At 43.4% G+C, this 27,840-nt stretch overlaps 1 protein-coding gene across 1 annotated transcript; it reads left to right on the top strand.

Moving 5' to 3' along the window:
* The first annotated feature begins 499 nt into the window (after nucleotides 1–499).
* On the top strand, nucleotides 500–27,840 carry paox (polyamine oxidase). Its single transcript, XM_014154375.3, has 10 exons — nucleotides 500–768; nucleotides 10,034–10,210; nucleotides 10,476–10,606; nucleotides 10,696–10,883; nucleotides 11,690–11,880; nucleotides 13,583–13,752; nucleotides 13,875–13,960; nucleotides 14,060–14,172; nucleotides 27,082–27,230; nucleotides 27,323–27,840. The coding sequence occupies exons 1-10, from the start codon at nucleotides 609–611 to the stop codon at nucleotides 27,473–27,475; spliced, it is 1,518 nt and encodes a 505-aa protein (XP_014009850.2). The 5' UTR covers nucleotides 500–608; the 3' UTR covers nucleotides 27,476–27,840.

The following is a 27,840-nucleotide window of genomic DNA, read 5'->3' as shown; positions in this document are numbered from 1 at the left end:
GCATAGTCCTCGAATTCATCCCTGAAATTGTCCCAATTAGTATTCCAGTCCCCTGTGAGAACCATGGGATTAGGTGGCGGAATGTTCGCTGCCATAGCGATGGAATAGGAGACTTCTTTGCCTTCAGTCATCGAGGTAGGTAGTGATGCTAGCTAACCAGCTAACAACTAGTTGATCAGTGTTGTGAGTAGGAATCGGCGTGTGTTCGCATTTGGAACGTAACCGCGCCTATACTGTACTTAGCTACAAAAATAACAAACGTATGGTTTTCGAGCCACTTCTGATACCATGTTTCAGTATGATATATTGGATAAAGTAATAAAGACAGACACCAATGTCTAGTTCAATAGCCTTGTTCATGCATTGTACAAATCCCTACACGCGGAGTCCGGGGAACAGTCCGGCTAGTCGATTACCTATCAACTAGACTCCGTAACAGTTTTCCCCCTTTCCCGGAATGTTTTTTGTTGTTCGTATTCAATACCCCGTCCAGCTGGTGGCGGTAATGAACCATTAACATTGGATGCCAACCGCCGTTAAACCCCATCGAAAAAGAAGAAGATCGAGTAGAGAGTCGAAGACTGGTTGATAGACATCAGGACACCGTAATGGCTTTGCGGCACGGTTTGGACTCGCAGATAGTAATAGTTGGCTGTGGAATATCTGGTATTGGAGCAGCTTTGAAGTTAACCAAACATGGTTACCGCAATGTGAGGATCCTGGAAGCGACGGGGCGGAGTGGAGGAAGGATAAAGACAGGCAAAATGGGTGAGTGTAGAGGGGACATGAGAAAGGGGTGCGGTCCATCGGATCACTTAATTTTGCCAAGTCGATTCTCACCGCTTTTCAAAGTGTTGCATTATGGCGATAAAATCGTCCGATTTACGCTTAACTGCAGGAACTTTACAAAAATCATGTGATCAAAGGTCATGAATTTATGTCTTCACTTCACCAACCGCATCCTGCAACCATCAAGGTGATGGGCGAAAAACGTGAAGTTCATTGATCCCAGTCTAGGAAGTAGCTGTTTTGTTGTATATGACAGTACAACATTCTTATGATGACTATAACATGTGTTGGCACCTTGAATCTTCTCATAAAAAGTATACTTCTCTGTCGACTCAGGCAAATTTGGCGAACGGCTAAACTTGGACTCTCGTACACCTCGTAATGAAGACAGCCAATGGCCTGCTTCTATCTACTTAGGAGTCGTAAACACAGCCCGTTGTGAAAACGCAAGTTGCTGTCTGATGAAGAGGAATAGCTATAGATAAATATCTGTTTTCGAGTGCACTTGAAATATGCAGCATGCAATACAATTTGTTTTGATCGTATGAAGAGGTAACATCGTTGACCATTTAGCCAATTTTTTAATTTTTTTATTTTTTATTTATTTCACCTTTATTTAACCAGGTAGGCAAGTTGAGAACAAGTTCTCATTTACAATTGCGACCTGGCCAAGATAAAGCAAAGCAGTTCGACAACATACAAAAACACAGAGTTACACATGGAGTAAAACAACATACAATCAGTGATGCAGTAGCAAAAAATAAGACTATATACAATGTGAGCAAATGATGTGAGATAAGGGAGGTAAAGGCAAAAAGGCCATGGTGGCAAAGTAAATAAAGTACACTGGAATGGTAGATTTGTAGTTTGAAGAAAGTTAAAATATAAATAATATGGTGCAAAGGAGCAAAATAAATAAAATAAATAAATACAGTAGGGGAAGAGGTAGTAGTTTGGGCTAAATTATAGATGGGCTATGTACAGGTGCAGTGATCTGTGAGCTGCTCTGACAGCTGGTGCTTAAAGCTAGTGAGGGAGATAAGTGTTTCCAGTTTCAGAGATTTTTGTAGTTCGTTCCAGTCATTGGCAGCAGAGAACTGGAAGGAGAGACGACCAAAGGAGGAGTTGGCTTTAGGGGTGACCAGAGAGATATACCTGCTGGAGCGCGTGCTACAGGTGGGTGCTGCTATGGTGACCAGTGAGCGGAGATAAGGGGGGACTTTACCTAGCAGGGTCTTGTAGATGACCTGGAGCCAGTGTGTTTGGCGACGATTATGAAGCGAAGGCCAGCCAATGAGAGCGTACAGGTCGCAGTGGTGGGTAGTATATGGGGCTTTGGTGACAAAACGGATGGCACTGTGATAGACTGCATCCAGCTTGTTGAGTAGGGTATTGGAGGCTATTTTGTAAATAACATCACCGAAGTCGAGGATTGGTAGGATGGTCAGTTTTACGAGGGTATGTTTGGCAGCATGAGTGAAGGATGCTTTGTTGCGAAATAGGAAGCCAGTTCTAGATTTAACTTTGGATTGGAGATGATTGATGTGAGTCTGGAAGGAGAGTTTACAGTCTAACCAGACACCTAGGTATTTGTAGTTGTCCACAAATTCTAAGTTAGAACCGTCCAGAGAAGTGATGCTGGACAGGCGGGCAGGTGCAGGCAGCGATCGGTTGAAGAGCATGCATTTAGTTTTACTTGTGTTTAGGAGCAGTTGGAGACCACGGAAGGAGAGTTGAATGGCATTGAAGCTCGTCTGGAGGGTTGTTAACACAGTGTCCAAAGAAGGGCCAGAAGTATACAGAATGGTGTCGTCTGCGTAGAGGTGGATCAGAGATTCACCAGAAGCAAGAGCGACATCATTGATGTATACAGAGAAAAGAGTTGGCTCAAGAATTGAACCCTGTGGTACCACCATAGAGAGAGGTGCCAGAGGTCCGGACAGCAGGCCCTCCGATTTGACACACTGAACTCTGTCAGAGAAGTCGTTGATGAACCAGGCGACGCAATCGTTTGAGAAACCAAGGCTACTGAGTCTGCCGATGAGGATGTGGTGATTAACAGAGTCAAAAGCTTTGGCCAGGTCAATGAATACGGCAGCACAGTATTGTTTCTTATCGATGGCGGTTACGATGTCGTTTAGGACCTTGAGCGTGGCTGAGGTGCACCCATGACCAGCTCTGAAACCAGATTGCATAGCGGAGAGGGTGCGGTGGGATTCGAAATGGTCGGTAATCTGTTTGTTGACTTGGCTTTCGAAGACCTTAGAAAGGCAGGGTAGGATGGATATAGGTCTGTAGCAATTTGGGTCAAGAGTGTCACCTCCTTTGAAGAGGGGGATGACAGCAGCTGCTTTCCAATCTATGGGAATCTCAGACGACACGAAAGAGAGGTTGAACAGGCTAGTAATAGGGGTTGCAATAATTTCGGCAGATAATTTTAGAAAGAAAGGGTCCAGATTGTCAAGCCCAGCTGATTTGTAGGGGTCCAGATTTTGCAGCTCTTTCAGAACATCAGCTGAATGGATTTGGGAGAAGGAGAAATGGGGAAGGCTTGGGCGAGTAGCTGTGGGGGGTGCAGTGCTGTTGAATGCAGTAGGGGTAGTTAGGTGGAAAGCATGGCCAGCCGTAGAAAAATGCTTATTGAAATTCTCAATTATAGTGGGCTTATCGGTGGTGACAGAGTTTCCTATCCTCAGTGCAGTGGGCAGTTGGGAGGAGGTGTTCTTATTCTCCATGGACTTTACAATGTCCCAGAACTTTTTAGAGTTGGAGTTGCACGAAGCAAATTTCTGTTTGAAAAAGCTAGCCTTGGCGTTTCTAACTGCCTGTGTGTATTGGTTTCTAACTTCCCTGAAAAGTTGCATATCGCGGGGGCAGTTCGATGCCATAATTTATTGAAAGCTAGGCAATATTACAGTTTGACTAGCCTAGCCAGCTAGTATAAACGTCAATTTGTGTTTAATTATCCATATCCCTGTCAGTGAATTAAAATGTTTTGGCATGATTTCTCATTTCAAGGAACTAGCTGCAAGCTTAACAAAACATTCTATAATATACTTTGCATAGAATCCCAAATAAAAGCATGTGTATGCTAGAATGGAGGTTAACAGGCTTACTACACCGCTCGCGTCGCAAAATACATTTAGAAATCTATATAAACCCATAATGCAATATTCCACAGCCAACCATTGCACCCACACTGCTCGCGCGCTTCAACAAGCGAACTCACGCTGCAAGTCCTGCCTCTCCCATCTCATTGGTTTATAGAAGCAGGTACCCATGTGCCATCTCCTCATTGGTTATGCCCACGTGGGTGATTGAAAGCCGAACTGTGTTGTCGGTTGTCGTGGTAATACTATGAAAGTTTAGATGCCAATCGCCATTTAAGTTCAAAGATGAAAAAGCCTGGAAAGAGGAGAGATGACTAGAAACGATTCGGTTGACCGTTTTATGTGTGGATTAACCTCTATGGGCTAGGTGGGACGCTAGCGTGCCACCCGTGGTGCACTCCATCAACAGCAGGTGCATTTCAAGAGCGGCAAATTTGAATCCAAATAAATGTCAAAATTCAAATTTTTCAAACATACAACTATTTTACACCCTTTGAAAGATAAACATCTCCTTAATCTAACCACGTTTTACGATTTCAAAAAGGTTTTACGGCGAAAGCATAAATTTAGAGTATGTTAGGACAGTACATTTACAAGAGTTGTGTGTAATGTTTTGTCAAGCCAAAGACAGGGTCACCAAAACCATAAAACCAGCTAAAATGATGCACTAACCTTTTACAATCTCCATCAGATGACACTCCTAGGACATTATGTTAGACAATGCATGCATTTTTAGTTCTATCAAGTTCATATTTATATCCAAAAACAGCGTTTTACTATGGCATTGATGTTGAGGAAATCGTTTCCCTCCAATAACCGGCAGTCAAGTCAGCGTCACAAATTAAATAATTAAAATTAGAAAACATTGGTAAAATATTATATTGTCATTTAAAGAATTATAGATTTACATCTCTTGAACGCAATCAACTTGCCAGATTTAAAAATAACCTTACTGGGAAATCACACTTTGCAATAATCTGAGCACTGCGCCCAGAAAAATACGCGTTGCGATACAGACTAGACGTCATGTTGGGGAGATCTAAAATCGAAAATACTATGTAAATAATCCATTACCTTTGATTCTCTTCATCAGATGTCACTTCCAGGTATCACAGGTCCATAACGAATGTAGTTTTGTTCAAAAAAGCTCATCATTTATGTCCAAAAATCTCCGTCTTGTTAGCACATGATCTAAGCCAGCCGGACTTCTCGTCATGAACGAGGGGAAAAAATATATTTCCGTTCGTTCAAACATGTCAAACGTTGTATAGCATAAATCATTAGGGCCTTTTTTAACCAGAACATGAATAATATTCAAGGTGGACGAATGCATACTCTTTTATAACGTATTGGAACGAGGGTACCCAACATGAACTCGCGCGCCAGGTGTCTAATGGGACATCATCGTTCCATGGCTCTTGTTCGGTCAGATCTCCCTCCAGAAGACTCAAAACACTTTGTAAAGGCTGGTGACATCTAGTGGAAGCAATAGGAAGTGCCAAAATATTCCTCAGCCCCTGTGTTTTTCAATGGGATAGGTTTAAAGTCAATACAACACATCAGGTATCCACTTCCTGTCAGAAAATGTCTCAGGGTTTTGCCTGCCAAATGAGTTCTGTTATACTCACAGACACCATTCAAACAGTTTTAGAAACTTTAGAGTGTTTTCTATCCATATATAATAAGTATATGCATATTCTAGTTACTGGGTAGGATTAGTAACCAGATTAAATCGGGTAAAAAAAATTTATCCAGACGTGCAAATGCTGCCCCCTAGCCCTAACAGGTTAATTGTCGGAGTAGAGGACCTTGTGCATTTCAGGTAAAATAACTCAATGTTTATATCCCAGGACAAATTAGCTAGCAACAGCAAGCTAGCTAAATAGGACAAATTAGCTAGCAAGTGAAAGCTAACTAGCTAAATTGCCATAAATGTTTTAATGCTTTTCGACCTGTTCCCAAATTAATGTAATTGGTTCAGAGTTTGTTTTGATATTTTAACCTGCGTGTCGTGATTGCGTTTGGTGTGGGGGGACAAAATAAATGTATGCACGATGGTGCACTTGCGCAGCTGGTTTGGGTTCCGTGTTAGAGACCGCTGCAATATGCATATTTGCCAAAACATATTTAAGCAATAAGGCCAAGGGGGTGTGGTATATGGCCAATATACCACTGCTAGAGGCTGTTCTTAGGCACGACGCAATGCGTTTCCATATACCACAATACCCTGAGGAACCTTATTGCTATAATAAACTTGTTACCAACGTAATTCGAGCAGAAAATATACATGTTTTGTCATACCTGTGGTATAGGTCTGATATATCATGGCTAACTTAATTGACAGAGTAAAAAGAAGGAAGCTTGTACAGACTAAAAATATTCCAAAATATGCATTCTGTTTGCAACAAGGCACTAGATTAAACTGCTAAAAATGTGGCGAAGAAATTAACTTTGTCTTGAATACAAAGCCTTATGTTTGGGGCAAATCCAACACATCACTGAGTACTACTCTTCATATTTTCAAGCGTGGTGGTGGTTGCATCATGTTATGGGTATGCTTGTCATTGGCAAGGACTAGTGCGTTTTTTCCGATAAAAATAAACGGAATAGAGCTAAATCTTAAGAGGGGAAAACCTGGTTCAGTCTGCTTTCCAACAGACACTGGGAGACAAATTCACCTTTCAGCAGGACAAATAACCTAAAACCCAAGGCCGAATATGCACTGCAGTTGCTTACCAAGAATGTTCCTGAGTGACTTAGTTACAGTTTTACTTAAATCTGCTTGGAAATCTATGGCAAGACTTGAAAATGGCTGTCTAGAAATGATCAACAACCAACTTGACAGAGCTTGAAGAATTTTATTGTACGATCCAAAAATATTGTACGATCCAGGTGTGCAATGCGCTTAGTCTTAACCAGCGATTAGGCTTAGAGTCTTAATCGCTGCCAAAGGTTATTCTAACATGTATTGACTCAGGGGTGTGCATTCTTATATAGGTACGATTTCTGTATTTAATTTTTCTAAAACATGTTTTCACTTTTGGGGCATTATGTGTAGATGGTTGAGAAAAATATATTTCATCCATTGAGTTCAGGCTGTAACAAAACTAAATTAGTTCTCAACCAGATTAGTTCTCAAATAGCAGCTGACCAATTCCATAGTGGGCATGCATAGAGTTTGATGCATTGGAATATAAGGTATGGAGAATGATAAATGACCTGTAGGGTTATAGAAAAAGCATTTGGGAAATTAATATTTGAGATTCAAATACTAAATGTTCAGTGAATGAGTATATTTAGGTGGTTTAAATTATTAACTTTCCTACTAACCTCAAAAGGTGACTGTGCCTAAATCTTTCCAATCCATTTGTTATTCTACTAACTATGACTGAGTGTGAATGTTTCACCATTTATTGAGAACGGAGACAAACTTCAAATACTGCCTGAGACACCTTTGCTATATCTAATTATAGGTTAAACTACCAATCAATGTATATCAAGTGCTGTGGAGGGCACAATCTTACAATGTTGCAGTCCAGAAATGAGAGCTTTACCATCTATGCCAAAAGCCTGGGCCTCTGTCGACTGTAGAACTGTCATCAACGGATGCTTCAGTATTCCCCCTTCTCTCTAGGAGAATTTGTGTGCCCAGGCCCCATAGGCATGTCGAAAGCAGTGGAGGTTGGTGGGAGGGGCTATAGGAGGCGGGCTAATTGTAATGGCCGGAATTGAATTAATAGAACAGAGTCAAACGTTGTTTCCATAAATTTAATGAGTTTGATACCATTCCATTCCAGCCATTACAATGACCCAATCCCCCTATAGCTCCTCCCACCAGCCTCCACTGATCGAAAGGATCCCACCCTGGTCACCAATGTAGCTGACCGATGTAGAGAGCAACAAGTGCCTTAGCAGTATGCAATCTAAAGCTTGTGTGGTCCAGAGATGAGAGCTCTACCATCTATGTCAAAAGCCTGGACTCCTGACGGGAACAAAAGAATTCTCCCCACTGCATGTTACAATAGTAAAATAATCTGTTTGTCACCTGTTAAACTGATTCTACATTGCATTGGTTGGTGTTCTTCAACTCTAAAATGCACTACACTGTGTAAGACAAACTCCACGACGAGCAAATGCATATGTGGTATCAATGTCTAAAGGGTGACAGCAGGGCTAATTTCGAAATCAAATAAAATACATTTTTATTTGTCACATGCGCCGAATACAACAGGTGCAGTAGACCTTACCGTGAAATGCTTACTTACAAGCCCTTAACAATGCAGTTTTAAGAAAAATAAGAGTTAAGAAAAAAATCATTTTACTAAATAAACCAAAATTAAAGAGCGACAATAAAATAACAATAACGGTGCTATATTGAGGTAATATGTACATGTAAAGTGACTTTGCACAGATAATAGTTAATTAACAGCGAGTAGCATCAGCGTAAAAATGCAAGTAGTCCCGGTAGCCATTTGGTTAGCTGTTCAGCAGTCTTATGGCTGGGGGTAGAAGCTGTTCAGAAGCCTTTTGGACCTAGACTTGGTGCTCCGGTACCACTTGCAGTGCGTTATCAAAGAAAACAATCAATGACTATGGTGGCTGGAGTCTTTGGCAATTTTTAGCATTCTCACATAGGTGTTCCTTTTGTCCAGGTGGGAAAGGGCAGTGTTTAGTGCAATAGAGATGATGTCATCTGTGGATCTGTTGGGGCAGTATGCAAATTGGGGTGGGTCTGGGGTTTCTGGGATAATGGTATTGTGAGCCATGACCAGTCTGTCAAAGCACTTCATAGCTACAGACGTGAGTGCTACGGGTCGGTAGTCATTTAGGCAGGTTTCCTTGGTGTTCTTGGGCACAGGGACTATGGTGGTCTGCTTGAAACATGTAGGTATTACAGACTCGGCCAGGGACAAGTTGAAAATGTCAGTGAAGACACTTGCCAGTTGGTCAGCGCATGCTCGCAGTCCACGTTCTGATAATCCGTCTGGCCTTGTGAATGTTGACCTGTTTAAAGGTCTTACTCACATTGGCTACTAGCTTACAGAAACAAAATAACAATGTAGACCTATCTTTGCTAAATATGTTAACTTGAACCCGTTTGCAGTCCACATTGTTCTAAGTAATTGCATGGCTGCAATAGCATTCACACTGATCTAGGTCTATTGTAAATTGCATTATGGCTGTGCATGGACATGCCAAACATTGTCAATAAGCAAGATTACATTAATTATTGATAAGGCCTAAAAAGAAAATGAATAATAAAATTCAAATTCTAAATAGGCTATGTCACACTTACAGGCACCATCATTTCTCCCTGTGGGCATATAATGTTAAAACAACGCAGACTATGGATGGTTTTACACACATCCAAACTTTTCACAGTAGCTGGACAAAGATCCAATATATGCTGAACAAAAATATAAATGTAGCATGCAACAATTTCAAAGATTTTACTGAGTTACAGTTCATATAAGGAAATCAATTGAAATAAATTAATTAAGCCGTAATCTATGGATTCCACATGACTGTGCAAGGGCGAGATCATGTTTGGGCCTGGGAGGGCTTAGGCCCACCCACTTGGGAGCTAGGCCCAGGCAATCAGAATGAGTTTTTCCCCACAAAAGGGCTTTATTACAGACAGAAATGTGCAGAAGCCAAATGTGGAGGTCCTGGGCTGGCGTGGGCTTCACGTGGTCTGCGGTTGTGAGGCCAGATGGACGTACTGCCAAATTCTCTAAAACAACGTTGGAGGTGGCTTATGGTAGAGAAATTAACATTCAATTCTCTGGCAACAGCTCTGGTGGACATTCCTGCAGTCTGGCCATCTACTCCGATTTCAGGGCACCTCTCGTCTGATTGTGCAGAATAACTGATGAATTTAGAAACGTGCAACACCCGTTGAATATGACCGGTGTCAGTAAACATTGTCAAAAAAGCATGTGATACAGTAGGCTGTATCTTTATCAATATGCCGTAATATATCAAATCATGATGCTTTTTTAACTGCAGTCTGTATCATAAAACAAACACTTATTTTTATTGCTGTGTAATTGTGTAACCTACTCATATGCTGTATGTTGCTAAACTTGTTTGAATGTATTACTCTCTCTCTCCCTTCCCACTCTCTCCTCTAGGTAATAACATCATAGAGATTGGTGCTAACTGGATCCATGGTCCATCGGAGGCTAACCCAGTGTTCTGTCTGTCCAGACAGTACAACCTGCTGGACCCAGAGAGCCTGACTCAGGAGAACCAGGACCTGGCTATAGGAGGTCACCCACCATGGGTACCAAACTGGTTCTCCAGCTCCGGTAAAAAGTTGGGCCAGACGGAGACTGATTTTAATGGATGAAAATGTAATATTACGTCACCCAGTCAGTTTTTGTCTGTCAAAAGTTAAAATGAGTTGAACTAACATGAGTTGCATATGTACACGCGACAGACCAAACTGTGGATGCGCTCTCCGTTCTTTTTTTCCCAGGTCAATGTATGAACCCCATAGAAAAACCATTGGCTCATACAAAGTCTTACTTAGCTAGTCAGTAGTTTGTTAACATTATGTTATGTTTCTACCAGGTCATAAGCTGACTCCAGAGCTGATGGGTCCTGCTCTAGAGCTGTTTGCTGAGCTGTTGGAGGAGGGAGGAGAGTTCAGCGAACAGGGAGGAGAACCGTATAGCAGTGTTGGGGAGTTCATAAGGACAGAGGTACGTCACACATGCGCCCACATATATACACACACCGTATACCTATATCTCTGTCTGCCTGTTAAATGTGTGTGTGTGTGTGTGTGTAGGTGCGTCAGCGTGCAGCAGAGCGGTGGCAAGGTGACAGTCTGTCCTGTCAGTCTGTCCGTCTGTCTTTGATCAGTACTCTGCTGAAGGTGGAGTGTTGTGTGAATGGAACACACACTCTGGACATGCTGGGCCTGGGAGCCTTTGGACTGTACAAGACCTTGCCTGGATTGGACTGCACCTTCCCCCGGTCAGTTTGTGTGTGCTCGCAGGGATGGGGAAAGTAGGGATGCGGCTGGGTTAAATGGAATAGTAACTGAAATCTGGACAATGACTACTCCTATAACCTCTCACATGTAGCCTAATAGAATATTAGTAGGCTACAAAATTAACATTTGATGTATCATTTTACAGCAAGAAACAATTTTGTCTCTGGAACAGGAGTGGAGAGAAATGATGTATTTATTTCAGCATCTTGAGAGCATGCGAATGGCCCGTTAAGTACTTTGCAAGCGTGCTATCTTTTTCAGAGAAATAAAGCTGACAGTAGACTATTTTAACCACATAAAATATGCATCCAAGACCAACTGAAATATTACCTGAATCTTGTTGGATCGTTTTCACAGCTTTCCATTAAACCGGTCAAACTGATGTCATTTGGAGTTTTACAGAAAATCTTTCTGGGTAATTGCAGTTTCTCCCCGGTCTCTAAACATTAATAAATAACTTTACAGATGTCAACTAGATTATTAATACATTTATTCTATTGATTTATGACTTTATTCTGGTGAGCAAGGCTTTATTAAGTATTCTAGGGCAACAAGTAATGACCGAAGAGAAGCTGCATGTATCTAATTCTAAACAAGTTGAGTAACAAATAGCCTACCAAATGTCATAAATTCTAAGCATAAAAATATCTAAATTAGGCTGTCAAAAAATCCTTCTACTGTCTGTGTGTGTCTGTGCATGCTTGTGTGTGTATAGACATCGATTGCACTTTTCTCAGTTTACCGCTGTGTGAGTGACTTGACTAGACTGTTGTTCTGTCTCTTTCAGAGGTTATGAAGGGTTAATCAACAACTTGATGAAAGAGCTTCCTACTGGGATAGTCTCCTACCATCGACCAGTCAGCTGTGTCCACTGGCAGAGGGTGGTGAGCAAAGGAGGGAGAGGGTACCCTGTAGTGGTGGAGTGTGAAGATGGAGAGAGAATCCCAGCGGACCATGTCATCCTCACTGTCCCTCTCGGTAGGTCTCTCTCTCTCTCTCTCACACACACACACACACACACACACACACACACACACACACACGTACGTCAAATGACTACTGTTAAAATGTTCTCTTTTATTACATTTATTATTACATTTTATGACATGTTTCTAAACATTAACCTTTTATAACCAGTAACAAACATTGTGACCTTACCTTCTCAAAGAACTGGAAGTCTGAGTTTTCTGTGCTGCCAGGCTACCTAAAGAGGCACCATGCCATGTCTCTCTTCTCATTTACTATTTTTTATAACAATCTCCATAACTACACTGAACAAAAATATAAATGCAGCAATTTCAAAGATTTTACTGAGTTACAGTTCATATAAGGCAATCAGTCCAGATATGCATCTGTTGGTCACAGATACCTTTTTTTTTTTTTAAGTAGGGGCGCGGATCAGAAAACCAGTCAGTATCTAGTGTGACCACCATTTTCCTCATGCAGTGCGTCACATCTCCTTCACATAGAGTTGATCAGGCTGTTGATTGTGGGATGTTGTCCCACCCCTCTTCAATGACTGCGCGAAGTTTCTGGATATTGGCGGGAACACGCTGTCGTACACGTCGATCCAGAACATCCCGAACATGCTCAATGGGTGGCATATCTGGTGAGTATGCAGGCCATGGAAGAACTGGGACATTTTCAGTTTCCAGGAATTGTGTACAGATCCTTGCGACATGGGGCCGCGCATGAACATGCTAAAACATGAGGTGATGGAGGCGGATGAATGGCATGACAATGGGGCTCAGGATCTCATCATGGTATCTCTGCGCATTCAAATTGCCGTTGATAAAATGCAATTGTGTTCGTTGTCCATAGCTTATGCCTGCCCATACCATAATCTCACCGCCACCATTGGGCACTCTATTCACAACGTTGACATAAGCAAACCGGTACAGTTGAAACCAGGATTAATCCGTGAAGAGCACACCTCTCCAACGTGCAGGTGAGCAGTTGCCCACTGAAGTCGGATACGACGCTGAACTGCAGTCAGGTCAAGACCCTGGTGAGGACGACGAGCACGCAGATGAGCTTTCCTGAGACGGTTTCTGACAGTTTGTATGGAAATTCTTTGGTTCCGCAAACCCCCGATTTCATCAGCTGTCGGGGTGGCTGGTCTCAGACGATCCCGTAGGTGAAGAAGCTGGATGTGGAGGTCCTGGGCTAGCATGGTTACACGTGGTCTGTGGTTGTGAGGCCGGTTGGACATACTAGCAAGTTCTCTAAAATGACATTGGAGGCTGCTTATGGTAGAAAAATGAACATTTAAATTCTCTGGCAACAGCTCTGGTGGACATTCCTGCAGTCAGCATGCCAATTACACGCTCCCTCAGAACTTGAGACATCTGTGGTATTGTGTTTGACAACTTCACATTTTAGTGGCCTTTTATTGTCTGCAGCACAAGGTGCACCTGTGTAATGATCATTCTGTTTAATCAGCTTCTTGATATGCCACACCTGTCAGGTGGATGGATTATCTTGGCAAATTAGAAATGCTCACTAACAGGGATGTAAACAAATTTGTGCACAACATTTTTGAGAAATTTGCATAATGTGCGTATGGAAGATTTCTGGGATCTTTTATTTCAGCTCATGAAACATGGGACCAATACTTTTTACATGAAGTGTTGACATTTTTGTTCAGTTTACCTAATAATATCTACTATTATCCTATCAGGTTATCTGAAGAAGCATCATGGTACCCTCCTCTCCCCTCCTCTACCCCTCCACAAGCTGCACTCTGTTCAGAGGATGGGCTTTGGAACCAACAACAAGATCTTTGTGGAGTTTGACCAACCCTGGTGGGACGACGACTGTGAGGTCATATACCTGGTCTGGGAAGACGAGGTATGAAACACAGCATGCGGTGAAAAGAGTAGTGGGCCCAAAACGGATCCTTGAGGAACACAATATATATCTATCATTGCAAACACACAGACAGTAACAGTAGTTTTACTGTTGCCCTCTAGTCAGACTTGGTGGACCAGGTATCAGATGTGGAGAGACTCTGGATCAAGAAACTGTTTGGTTTCACTGTCCTCAAACCCACTGAGAGGTAACTAAGACATACACACAAACTAAAAATCTTGAACTTGAACTCCCCACGCCTCTTGCCTCTCACCCTCTTTCCCCCTCTCTACCCCTGTCTCTCCAGGTATGGCCATGTGTTGTGTGGCTGGATCGCTGGTCATGAGTCTGAGTTCATGGAGACTCTGCCAGAACAGGATGTCACACACTCCATAACACACCTGATACGCAGGTTCACAGGTAAACCTTCTAACATCTAACCACTCTATCACATGCCTCATACACAGGTTAACCCATTGTACTTTCATGTCTGTAATCTACACTTCAGTCAGTAGTGTGTTAATCTTTTGTTCCCTTTTTGTTCGCAGAGGCGAACTAGCTACTACTAGGTATTCCTGCTTCCCCACGGTGGAGTTGCTTGGGTAGCTCTCTTGTTTCGTATAGCGTTAATTCGCTTGGTTATTCTAAACGGACCGTGCTTTGGTCAATAAGGCTATCTAGCCTAGCTTGGACTGAAAAGACTCCTGGCTAACGTCAGCTAGCAGGCTTGACTTCCTGTGAATGAAGCTTTCCCCCAGCATTATGGCAACCCCATTCCTATTTCCAATTCCTGGAGTTGGAGGATGACGAGGAAGCGGGTCTTGCGTGCACCTCCGATGAGGAAGCAGCCCCTTTAAACTTGGCCAGGCTAACCCCCGGAGCGAGGGGCCTTAACACAGGTCTGAGCGACCAATGTGCCGCGCCCCTCCCCTCCACCCTGGGTGTCTCATTACTGGGATTCATTGATGATTCCTGCCTGTAGCTCACTAGTCCCTATGAGGTGTCTAGTGGTACAGGTTATGGGCTCTGTAGGCGATTGGTTGTTGGTAACGGAGTCGAGGGAACAAGCAGGGTTGGATCCCGAAAGGAGCGGTCTTTCTCGAGCTCAACACTTTTCATTTCTGGGAATTCTATTTTATTATGAATCGCCCCTGGGTCATTCCACCTCCAAAAAGAACAAGAAAAAGGGGTTATGACACCCACCATCTCAGATTGTTCAGAAATCGTTTATGTTAAAAACGGATCAAATTAGCATTCCTGCAACATTATTTTGTTGAAATAGAATTTGATCTCTGAGAAATTAAGCTAATTGATTGCACCCAAATTGGCAATTTTTTTATTTATAGGATTCATATATTTTAGTATAGTACCTAACAGCTGATTTGAATCAAACTTATTTGGACATGAAGAATCCAAAGAAATGGTAAAAAGCCACCCATGGACACACCACGCCAATCCTACCCCAAAAACTAGTATATAGTATCAGTGCTCCATGTCTGAAAAGTAGTATGGAGCTGCGGCTCGGAGTATTGTTTCTTCATCCTCGGATATGAAGTGTGAAAATGCTAATATAGGTTCCATTGACTTGCATTGGATTTGTGCCACAAACGCTAAAAAAGTTAGCATTTGAAACATTGGCCAGGTAAACAAAACCAAAGCATGGGTTTCTGTCATACCTTATCCGTAGACTGCTTACAGGGTAAGGAAACTAATATGTAATTGGGGTGATCTATTCCTTTAACATTGAGGGGGGGTGATTCTTAAAAAAAAAAAAGTCATCTAGTCATCAGAACCTGATAATATCAGGATGTACAGTTTATTCGGAAAGACCCTTTCACTTTTTCCACATTTCGTTACGTTACTTATTCTAAAATTGATTAAATCATTTATTTTTTCTCATCAATCTACACACACAATACCCCATAATGACAAAGAAAAAACAGGTTTTTAGAAATGTTTGCAAATGTATTTAAAATTGAAAACATATCTTATTTACATAAGTATTCAGAGCCTTTACTCAGTACTTTGTTGAAGCACTTTTGGCAGCGATTACAGCCTCGAGTCTTCTTGGGTATGATGCTACAAGCATGGCATACCTGTATTTGGGGAGTTTCTCCCATTCTAATCTGCAGATCCTCTCGAGTTCTGTCAGGTTGGATGGGGACCATTGCTGCACAGTTATTTTCCGGTCTCTTCAGAGATGTTCGATCGGGTTCAAGTCTGGGCTCTGGCTGGGCCACTCAAGGACATTCAGAGATTTGTCATGAAGCCACTCCTGCATTGTCTTGGCTGTGTGCTTGGGGTCGTTGTCCTGTTGGTGAACCTTCGCTCCAGTCTGCACTCTGAAGCGGGTTTTCATCAAGGATCTCTCTCTACTTTTCTTCGTTCATCTTTCCCTCGATCCTGACTACTGAAAAACATCCCCACAGCAGGATGCTGCCACCACCATGCTTCACTGTAGGGAGGGTGCCAGGTTTCCTCCAGACGTGACGCTTTGAGTTCAGGCCAGAGAATCTTATTTTTCATGGTCTGAGAGTCCTTTAGGTGGCTTTTGGCAAACCAAGCAGGCTGTCATGTGCATTTTACTGAGGAGTGGCTTCCGTCTGGCCACTCTACCATAAAGGCCTGATTGGCTGAGTGCTGCAGAGATGGCAGAAACTACCAGAAGGACAACCATCTACACAGAGGAACTCTGGAGCTCTGTCAGTGACCATCGGGTTCTTGGTCACCCCCCTGACCAAGGCCCTTCTCCCCCGATTGCTCAGTTTGGCCGGGCTGCCAGCTCTAGGAAAACTCTTGGTGGTTCCAAACTTCTTCCATTTAAGAATGATGGAGGCCACTGTGTTCTTGGGGACCATCCTTTCTCTGAGCTCTACGGACAATTCCTTCGACCTCATTGCTTGTATTTTTGCTCTGACATGCACTGTCAACTGTGGGACCTTATATAGACAGGCATGTGCCTTTCCAAGTCATGTCCAATCAATTGAATGTACCACAGGTGTACTCCAATCAAGTTGTAGAAATATCTCAACGATAATCAATGGAAACAGGATGCACCTGAGCTCAATTTCAAGTCTCATAGCAAAGGGTCTGAATACTATTTAATATTTATTTATTTTTATCTGAAAACCTGTTTTCATTTTGTCATGTGGTATTGTGTGTAGATTGAGGAATATTTTGTAATTTAATCAATTTTAGAATCAGGCTGTAACGTAACAAAATGTGGAAAAGTGAAGGGGTCTGAATACTTTCGTAAGCACTGTAAGCACAAAAACTTTACTTTGTCATGACTCTCCTGATAGGATCCAAAGATCAGGTTACAATGGATCAGTGTTTACTGAGCCCTCTCACCCGCAGAGGGGAGGAGGAATTGGTGTGGGGGTTTTATGACACCTCACGTCGATCGTAAATTGTAGGCAGCAGACAACTCCTTTTGGTCTCTAGTATTGGTGAATGGAATACCTTTGTTACAGAAGGTTTTGCCGCTCAAAAACTCTAACGTCCAACAGTGAACACTGAGACAATATATTTCAATTTCAATCTGAATGTGGGGAATGATGAGAGACGGAATATGGGAAATTAATGTCTATTTTGTGATGTCATTAAAAATGGTATAAAAGTGATATAACAAAACCTTGTAACTTGAAGAGCTTTCACACTGTGTATATCAGGTTTACATCCTTTACGCTGTGTAGGAAATAACAAGGATGAAGATAATATTTTTGTTAACTAAATTCACATTCCTATCTTTTCTAACAAGATCATAGTTTTTGATGTTTTGCCCTGTAACTAGCCACGCCCGGGGGAGCTCAGAGAGCGTGTCAGTATAATTAACATGTCAGACTAGAAGGACCACAAGCTGCAGCTTGGTTTCCATTGGTCACTACCCTGAAAATCAACATGAGTTGAAGAAGACAAAGTAGCCTCTAACAATCAATGTCACGGTTGAGTAGCTGTTCTGTGTCTAAGAAAGTGAATTTAAGTAGGACCATCTGGTTATTCTCTTCAAATCATCGTTGACTACACAGCTCTCATCACAACTCTGGGGATCAACGACACGGCTAATTAGCTTTCCTCAGAAGACCACTCTTCCAGAACGAGTGAAAGTAAACACAGGCAACTAAGGAGAAGGACACAAGATGTCACAATCAGAGACTTACACTTACGTGCCCTCCTCACAACTGTCTTGGTGTGTTTGGACCATGATAGTTTGATGTGGACACAAGAAACTTGAAACTCTTGACCCACTCCACTACAGCCCTGTCGATGTTAATGGCGGCCTGTTCGGTCTGCCTTTTCCCGTAGTCCATGATCAGCTCCTTTGTCTTGCTCACATTGAGGGAGAGGTTGTTGTCCTGGCACCACACTGCCATGTCTCTGACCTCCTCCATATAGGCTGTCTCATCATTTTCAGTGATCAGGTCTACCACTGTTGTGTCGTCAGCAAACTTAATGATGGTGTTGGGTCGTGTTTGGCCACGCAGTCATGGGTGAACAGGGAGTACAGGAGGGGACTAAGTACACACCCCTGAGGGGCCCCAATGTTGAGGATCAGCGTGGCAGATGTGTTTTTGCCTACCCTTACCACCTGGGGGTGGCCCGTCAGGAAGTCCAGGATCCAATTGCAGAGGGAGGTGTTTAGTCCCAGGGTCCTTAGCTTAGTGAAGAGCTTTGTGGGCACTGTGATGTTGAACCCTGAGCTGTAGTCAATGAACAGCACTCTCACATAGGTGTGAAAGGGCAGTGTGTAGTGCGATTAAGATTGCGTCATCTGTGGAGCTGTTGGTGAATGGATCGGGTGTGCGAATTCGATTGGGTCTAGGGTATCCGGGAGGATGCTGTTGATGTGAGCCATGACCAGCCTTTCAAAGCACTTCATGGCTACCAACGTAAGTGCTGCAGGGCGGTAATTATTTAGGCAGGTTACCTTCCCTTCCTTGGGCACAGGGACTATGGTGGTCTGCTTGAAATATGTTGGTATTACAGACACGGTCAAGGAGAGGTTGAAAATGTCAGTGAAGACACTTGACAGTTGGTTTGCGCATTCTTTGAGTACACGTCCTGGTAATCCGTCTGGCCTCGCGGCTTTGTGAATGTTGACCTGTTTAAAGGTCTTGCTCACATCGGCTACCGAGAGCATTATCACACAGTCGTTCAGAACATCTGGTGCTCTCGTACATGCTTCAGTGTTGCTTGCCTCTAAGCGAGCATAAAAGGCATTTTGCTCGTCGGATAGGCTCGTCACTGGGCAGCTCGCGTCTGGGTTTCCCTTTTGTAGTCTGTAATAGTTTTCAAGCCCTGCCACATTCGACGAGCGTCAGAGCCGGTGTAGTAGGATTCAATCTTAATTGTGTATTGACGCTTTGCTTGTTTGATGGTTCGTCTGAGGGCATAGCGGGATTTCTTATAAGTGTCTGGATTAGTGTCCGGCTCCTTGAAAGCGATAGCTTGATGCGGATTTTGCCTGTAATCCATGGCTTCTGGTTGGGGTATGTACGTACGGTCACTGTGGGGATGACGTCGTCGATGCAATTATTGTTGCGTCTCCATATTCAGGCTCACGATTGTCAATGGAAAATGGAAAAATAACCAATCGCTCCCAATCCTCCAGGTGGCGTCCCGCCCTTTCAGATGGCACTTCACGGGTTGCTCGCTGTCTGCTCCGACCGATGACGCTCATGCGCAGTGTCACCCTGGATCATGCGAACAATGATGGAGTGCGGGTAGCTAACACCACCACCATTTTCCGGTCACAACTTGTAGACTTGTTTACGTGCTGCTGTGCGTTTTGTTGCTAACCTTACTTTGCTACCTGCCAACTTTACGGTTTTTACTTTTTAATTACCGTTTATATTTTTAGTTTTTACCTCGCTCGACTTTTTTCATTCAACGTTTTCACTCCGGACGCTTTATCTGGATGTGGTTCGTTAGGACCTCCACCAGCCGAAGCTAAATAGTAACATTAACATGATGCCTTCTAATTGCGATCGCTGTACTCAAAATATACAGGAGAACGATCGCCTTATGGCAAGGATAGCTGTGCTGCAAGCCCATCTTCAGACGCAACGTTAGGGTCATTTAAGGGTAATTTAAGTGTAGGAAAGGATGAAGCAGCATCTGTGCCACCAGTAAGTACAGATAGTAGTATAAATCCCCTCGCACAGTCCCCACAGCCGGACAATTTTCTCATGGCTTCTGGAAGGAAATGCTGTAGGAATGCTCAACCGGTGTCGCTTATTCAGCTGACAAACTTTCAACCGGTTCTCCCCATTAAGCAACGAGTTGGAGTCAGAGGGCCGAGCCTTCTCTGGTCTCTACTCCTCCCATTACGGGGTCTGAGACGCCGAAGCCTCCCACCCATTACGGGGTCTGACAAATTGAAAACCCTAGTCATTGGCGACTCTATTACCTGCAGTATTAGACTTAAAATGAATCATCCAGTGATCATACACTGTTTACCAGGGGGCAGGGCTACCGACTTTAAGGCTAATCTGAAGATGGTGCTGGCTAAAGCTAAAACTGGCGAGTGTAGAGAGTATAGGGATATTGTTATCCACGTCGGCACCAACTATGTTAGGATGAAACAGTCAGAGGTCACCAAGCGCAACATAGTTTCACCTTGTAAATCAGCTAGAAAGATGTGTCGGCATCGAGTAATTGTCTCTGGCCCCCTCCCAGTTAGGGGGAGTGATGAGCTCGACGGCAGAGTCTCACAACTCAATCGCTGGTTGAAAACTGTTTCTGCTCCTCCCAAATGATAGAATTTGTAGATAATTGGCCCTCTTTCTGGGACTTACCCACAAACAGGACCAAAGCCTGGCCTGTTGAGGAGTGACGGACTCCATCCTAGCTGGAGGGGTGCTCTCATCTACAAACATAGACAGGGCTCTAACTCCCCTAGCTCCACAATGAGATGGAGTGCAGGCCAGGCAGCGGGGTGCAGGCCAGGCAGCAAGCTTAGTGGAGTCTGCCACTAGCACAGTCAGTGTAGTCAGCTCAGCTATCCCCATTGAGACCGTGTCTGTGCCTCGACCTAGGTTGGGAAAAACTAAACATGGCGGTGTTCACCTTAGCAATCTCACTGGAATAAAGACTTCCTCCATTCCTGCCATTATTGAAAGAGGTTGTGATACCTCACATCTCAAAATAGGGCTACTTAATGTTAGATCCCTCACTTCCATAGTCAGTGAACTAAAAACTGATCATAATCTTGATGTGATTGGCCTGACTGAAACATGGCTTAAGCCTGATGAATTTACTGTGTTAAATGAGGCCTCACCCCCTGGTTACACTAGTGACCATACCCCCCGTGCATCCGGCAAAGGCGGAGGTGTTGCTAACATTTACGATAGCAAATTTCAATTTAAAAAAAAAAACAAAACGTTTTCGTCTTTTGAGCTTCTAGTCATAAACTATTTAGCCTACTCAATCACTTTTTATAGCTACTGTTTACAGGCCTCCTGGGCCATATACAGCGTTCCTCACTGAGTTCCCTGAATTCCTATCGGACCTTGTAGTCATGGCAGATAATATTCTAATTTTTGGTGACTTTAGTATTAACATGGAAAAGTCCACAGACCCACTCCAAAAGGCTTTCGAAGCCATCATTGACTCAGTGGGTTTTGTCCAACATGTCTCAGGACCTACTCACTGCCACAGTAAATCTCTAGACCTAGTTTTGTCCCGTGGAATAAATGTTGTGGATCTTAAAGTTTTTCCTCATAATCCTGGACTATCGGACCACCATTTTATTACGTTTGCAATCGCAACAAATACTCTGCTCAGACCCCAACCAAGGATCATCAAAAGTCGTGCTATAAATTCTCGGACAACCCAAAGATTCCTAGATGCCCTTCCAGACTTCCTCCGTCTACCCAAGGACGTCAAATTCCATATTCAGTTAACCACCTAACTGAGGAACTCGATTTAACCTTGCGCAATACCCTAGATGCAGTCGCACCCCGAAAAACAAAAAACATTTCGCATAATAAACTAGCTCCCTGGTATACAGAAAATACCCGAGCTCTGAAGCAAGGTTCCAGAAAATTGGAACGGAAATGGCGCTAGCTTGGAAAGACAGTACCATGCGGTATCGAAGAGCCCTCACTACTGCTCGATCATCCTATTTTTCCGACATAATTGAGGAAAATATGAACAATCCAAAATGTATTTTTGATACCGTCTCAAAGCTAACTAAAAAGCAGCATTCCCCAAGAGAGGATGGCTTTCACTTCAGTAGTGATAAATTCATGAACTTCTTTGAGGAAAAGATCATGATCATTAGAAAGCAAATTACGGACTCCTCTTTCAATCTGCGTATACCTCCAAAGCTCAGTTGTCCTGAGTCTGAACTACTCTGCCAGGACCTAGGATCAAGGGAGACACTAAAGTGTTTTAGTACTATATCTCTTGACACATTGATGAAAATAATCATGGCCTCTAAACCTTCAAGCTGCATACTGAACCCTATTCCAACTAAACTACTGAAAGAGCTGCTTCCTGTGCTTGGCCCTCCTATGTTGAACATAATAAACGGCTCTCTATCCACCGGATGTGTACCAAACTCACTAAAAGTGGCAGTAATAAAACCTCTCTTGAAAAAGCCAAACCTTGACCCAGAAAATATTTTAAAAACTATCAGCCTATATCAAATCTCCCATTCCTCTCTCTCAAAAAAAGCTGTTTCACAGCAACTCACTGCCTTCCTGAAGAAAAACAATGTATACGAAACACTTCAGTCTGGTTTAGACCCCATCATAGCACAGAGACTGCACTTGTGAATGTGGTAAATTACATTTTAATGGCGTCAGACCGAGGCTCTGCATCTGTTCTCATACTCCTAGACCTTAGTGCTGATTTTGATCGATCGCTACATTCTTTTGGAGAGATTGGAAACCCAAATTGGTCTACACGGACAAGTTCTGGCCTGGTTTAGATCTTATCTGTCGGAAAGATATCAGTTTGTCTCTGTGGATGGTTTGTCCTCTGACAAATCAACTGTAAATGTTGGTGTTCCTCAAGGCTCCGTTTTAGGACCACTATTGTTTTCACAATATATTTTACCTCCTGGTGATGTCATTCGGAAACATAATGTTAACTTTCACTGCTATGCGGATGATACACAGCTGTACATTTTGATGAAACATGGTAACGCCCCAAAATTTCCCTCCCTGGAAGCCTGTGTTTCAGACATAAGAAAGTGGATGGCTGCAAACTTTCTACTTTTAAACTCGGACAAAACAGAGATGCTTGTTCTAGGTTTCAAGAAACAAAGAGATCTTCTGTTGAATCTGACAATTAATCTTGATGGTTGTACAGTCGTCTCAAATAAAACTGTAAAGGACCTTGACGTTACTCTGGACCCTGATCTCTCTTTGACGAACATATCAAGACTGCTTCAAGGACAGCTTTTTTCCATCTACATAACATTGCAAAAATCAGAAACTTTCTGTCCAGAAATGATGCAGAAAAATGTATCCATGCTTTTGTCACTTCTAGGTTAGACAACTGCAATGGTCTACTTTCCGGATACCCGGATAAAGCACTAAATAACTTCAGTTAGTGCTAAACACGGCTGCTAGAATCTTGACTAGAACCAAAAAAATGTATCATATTACTCCAGTGCTAGCCTCTCTACACTGGCTTCCTGTTAAGGCAAGGGCTGATTTCAAGGTTTTACTGCTAACCTACAAAGCATTATATGGGCTTGCTCCTACCTATCTTTCCGATTTGGTCCTGCCGTACATACCTACACGTACGTTACGGTCATAAGACACAGGCCTCCTTACTGTCCCTAGAATTTCTAAGCAAACAGCTGGAGGCAGGGCTTTCTCCTATAGAGCTCCATTTTTATGGAATGGTCTGCCTATCCATGTGAGAGATGCAGACTCGGTCTCAACCCTTAAGTCTTTATTGAAGACTCATCTCTTCAGTAGGTCCTATGATTGAGTGTAGTCTGGCCCAGGAGTGTGAAGGTGAACGGAAAGGCACTGGAGCGACGAATCGCCCTTGCCGTCTCTGCCTGGCCGGTTCCCCTCTCTCCACTGGGATTCTCTTCGTCTAACCCTATTACAGGGACTGAGTCACTGGCTTACTGGTGCTCTTCCATGCCGTCCCTAGGAGGGGTGCGTCACTTGAGTAGGTTGAGTCACTGACGTGATCTTCCTGTCCAAGTTGGCGCCCCCCTTGGGTCGTGCCGTGGCAGAGATCTTTGTGGGCTATACTCGGCCTTGTCTCAGGATGGTCATTTGGTGGTTGAAGATATCCCTCTAGTGGTGTGGGGGCTGTGCTTTGGCAAAGTGGGTGGGGTTATATCCTGCCTGTTTGGCCCTGTCTGGGGGTGTCGTTGGACAGGGCCACAGTGTTTCCCGACCCCTCCTGTCTCAGCCTCCAGTATTTATGCTGCAGTAGTTTGTGTCGGGGGACTAGGTTCAGTCTGTTATATCTGGAGAATTTATCCTGTCTTACCTGGTGTCCTGTTTGAATTTAAGTATGCTCTCTCTAATTATCTCTCTCGCCCTCTCTCTCGCCCCTCCTGGAGGATCTGAGCCAAAGGACCATGTCTCAGGACGACCTGGCCTGATGACTGCTGGTTGTCCCCAGTCCACCTGGTCATGCTGCTGCTCCAGTTTCAACTGTTCTGCCTGTGGCTACGGAACCCTGACCTGTTCACAGGACGTGCTACCTTGTCCCGGACAGACTGACCCTAGCCCCCCGGCACATTGACTATTGCAGCATAGATACTGGAGGCTGATCAGTTATCCCAGGCGCACACTTGGACAGAGATTTCGGGTCTGTGGGCTTGTCCCCTGAGATGTCCAATTGTTCCTTTTCAGAGTGTTAGGGTCCCTACATATTCCTCCACTTTGAAAGTGTACATGGCTGCTATTTCAGTGTGTCATGTGGAAATTGAATGCGCAATCTCAGACCGGTTTGTAAACCTATTGTGCCCACTTGGGATTTAGCTTTGGATTTGGATGCTCTGTGTGATGCCCCCTTTTGAACCACTGGAGTCTGCGGATCTGAATATCCTCCTACATAACCTCCTTGCTCGTGTCTTTGGCCTCAGCTAAACGCGTTGGGGATCTCCATGTGTTATCCGTACACCCTTCTGGCACTCAGTTCGCTGCTGGCGACTGTAAGGGGACGTTGCATCCTAATGCGGCCTTCACCCCAAAGGTCTTGACTATGTCCTACATACAGGTTTCTAGCTATGAGCTATTTCCTTTTCGACTCCTTCATTTGCTTCTGAGACGCAACGGATCCGGGCTATCTACTTACGTGACCAGCTTTTTGTCTGTTTGCTAATCCAGCTCGCGGCAGGGCGATCTCTGAGCAGCGTCTCTCCCAATGGATTATGGAGGCGATCTCCCTGGCATATACAGTGGCAAGAAAAGTATGTGAACCCTTTGGAAATACCTGGATTTCTGCATAAATTGGTCATAAAATTTGATCTAATCATCATCTAGGTCACAACAATAGACAAACACAGTCTGCTTAAACTAATAACACACAAACAATTATAATTTTTCATGTCTTTATTGAACACACTATGTAAACATTCACAGTGCAGGGTGGGAAAAGTATGTGAACCCTTGGATTTAATAACTGGTTGACCTTTGGCAGCAATAACCTCAACCAAATGTTTTCTGTAGTTGCGGATCAGACCTGCACAATGGTCAGGAGGAATTTTGGACCATTCCTCTTTACAAAACAGTTTCAGTTCAGCATTATTCTTGGGGTGTCTGGTGTGAACTGCTCTCTTGAGGTCATGCCACAGCATCTCAATCAAGTTGAGGTCAGGACTCTGACTGGGCCACTCCAAAAGGCATATTTTCTTCTGTTTAAGCCATTCTGTTAATTGATTTACTTATGTGTTTTGGGTCGTTGTCCTGTTGCATCACCCAACTTCTGTTGAGCTTCAATTGGCGGACAAATAGCCTAACATTCTCCTGCAAAATGTCTTAATAAACTTGGGAATTCATTTTTCTGTCGATGATAGCAAGCTGTCCAGGCCCTGAGGCAGCAAATCAGCCCCAAACCGATGATGCTCCCTCCACCATACTTTACAGTTGGGATGAGGTTTTGATGTTGGTGTGCTGTGCCTTTTTTTCTCCACACATAGTGTTGTGTGTTCCAAACAACTCAACAGTAGTTTCATCAGTCCACAGAATATTTTGCCAGTAGTGCTGTGGAACATCCAGGTGCACTTCTGCAAACTTCAGACGTGCAGCAAGGTTGTTGTTTTTTTTAACAGCAGTGGCTTCTTCCTTGGTGTCCTCCCATGAACACCATTCTTTAGTGTTTTACGTATCGTAGACTTGTCAGAGATGTTAGCATGTTCCAGAGATTTCTAGAAGTCTTTAGCTGACACTCTAGGATTCTTCTTAACCTCATTGAGCGTTATGCTCTGTGCTCTTGCAGTCGTCTTTGCAGGACGGCCACTCCTAGGGAGAGTAGCAACAGTGCTGAACATACTCCATTTATAGACAATTTGTCTTAGTGGACTGATGAACATCAAGGCTTTTAGAGATACTTTTGTAACCCTTTCCAGTTTTCTGCAAGTCAACAGCTCTTAATATTAGGTCTCCTGAGATCTCCTTTGTTTGAGGCATGGTTCACATCAGGCAATGCTTCTTGTGACTAGCAAACTCAAATTTTGTGAGTTTTTTTTATAGGGCGAGACAGCTCGTCTCATTGATTGGACTCCAGGTTAGCTGACTCCTGACTTCAATTAGCTTTTGGAGAAGTCATTAGCGAAGGGATTCACATACTTTTTCAACCTACACTGTGAATGTTTAAATGATGTTTTCCATATAGACAAGAAAAATACAATAATTTCTGTTATTAGTTTTTAAGCACTATAAGTTTGTCTATTGTTGTGACTTAGATGAAGATCAGATCAAATTTGATGACCAATTTATGCAGAAATCCAGGTAAATCCAAAGGGTTCACATACTTTTTCTTGTCACTGTAGCAGCAAGGGTTACCTAGCGGTGTACGTGCCCACTAGATCCAGGGGTCTGGCAGCATCTTGGGCTTTATTTAAAGGATTGCCTGTTGGATAATTGTGCGGTGGTGAGTTGGGCATCACCACACTTTTGTGAGGTGTGTTGCTTGGATGTCACTGCTCCAAGTGTAGCCCATAGTGTGCTGATAGAAGGCAGGGCTTCCAGCAAGGCGTGGATTTCATTGGCCTTGTCAGGAGTGACTTTAGTTCTTCAATATAAGTTGCGACTGTGTTACTCCACATAGTTGGATTGTACCTCGTTTCCCTCCTTCAGGGAACAGTAGTTATAGTCATAACGTTACGTTTGTTTGTGTGTGTAGGGAACCCAACCATCACCCCACGGCGTGTCCTGAGGTCTCAGTGGTTCCATGACCCATGGACCTGTGGCTCCTACACCTACACCGCTACTGGAACCTCACTGCAGGATATACACAACCTGGCTGAACCACTACCACAACAAGGGGAACAGGTATACACAGTTCATGTAGTGTATTCTGTCATCTTTTGACCCACTTTCTCTCTCATATATTCTCTCTCTTTTATATATTCTCTCTCTCTCAGCCTCTCCAGGTGTTGTTTGCTGGAGAAGCCACCCATCCTTCCTTCTTCTCCACTGTCCATGGAGCGCTGCTTACTGGCTGGAGGGAAGCTGGTAGACTCATATCTCACTACTCCGCCCCCAGCACCTTCCAGCCAACCAGATCAAAGCTATAAGGACAAGAACTCACTCGTTGTAAAAGTGTTATACTGAACAAAAATATAAATGCAACATGCAACAAGATTTTACTGAGTTACAGTTTGTAGAAGGAAGTCAGTCAATTGAAATAGATGAATTAGGCTCTAATCTATTCATTTCACATGACTGGGCAGGGACACAGCCATCCACTGAGGAGGCAGGCCCAGCAAATTAGGTTCACCTGTGTGATCATTTTGCTGTTTAATCAGCTTCTTTATAAGCCACACCTGTCAGGTGGATGGATTATTTTGGCAAAGGAGAAATGCTCACTAACAGGGATGTAAACAAATTTGTGCACAAAATTTGAGAGGAAAACGCTTTTTGTGTGTGGAAGATTTCTGTG

The sequence above is a fragment of the Salmo salar genome, chromosome 18 (assembly GCF_965601325.2).
Source record: "Salmo salar chromosome 18, fSalSal1, whole genome shotgun sequence".
Lineage (NCBI taxonomy): Eukaryota > Metazoa > Chordata > Actinopteri > Salmoniformes > Salmonidae > Salmo > Salmo salar.
Note: the sequence above shows the minus strand (reverse complement) of the source record. Positions and strands in the feature narration are given on the sequence as shown.

Excerpts from the sequence above, each read along its gene's own strand:
- paox (XM_014154375.3), top strand. The coding sequence starts at position 609 with ATGGCTTTGCGGCACGGTTTGGACTCGCAGATAGTAATAGTTGGCTGT. Across the intron at positions 10,884-11,689 it reads TTGGACTGCACCTTCCCCCG|AGGTTATGAAGGGTTAATCA; the intron begins GTCAGTTTGTGT and ends TGTCTCTTTCAG. Across the intron at positions 14,173-27,081 it reads CCTGATACGCAGGTTCACAG|GGAACCCAACCATCACCCCA; the intron begins GTAAACCTTCTA and ends TTGTGTGTGTAG.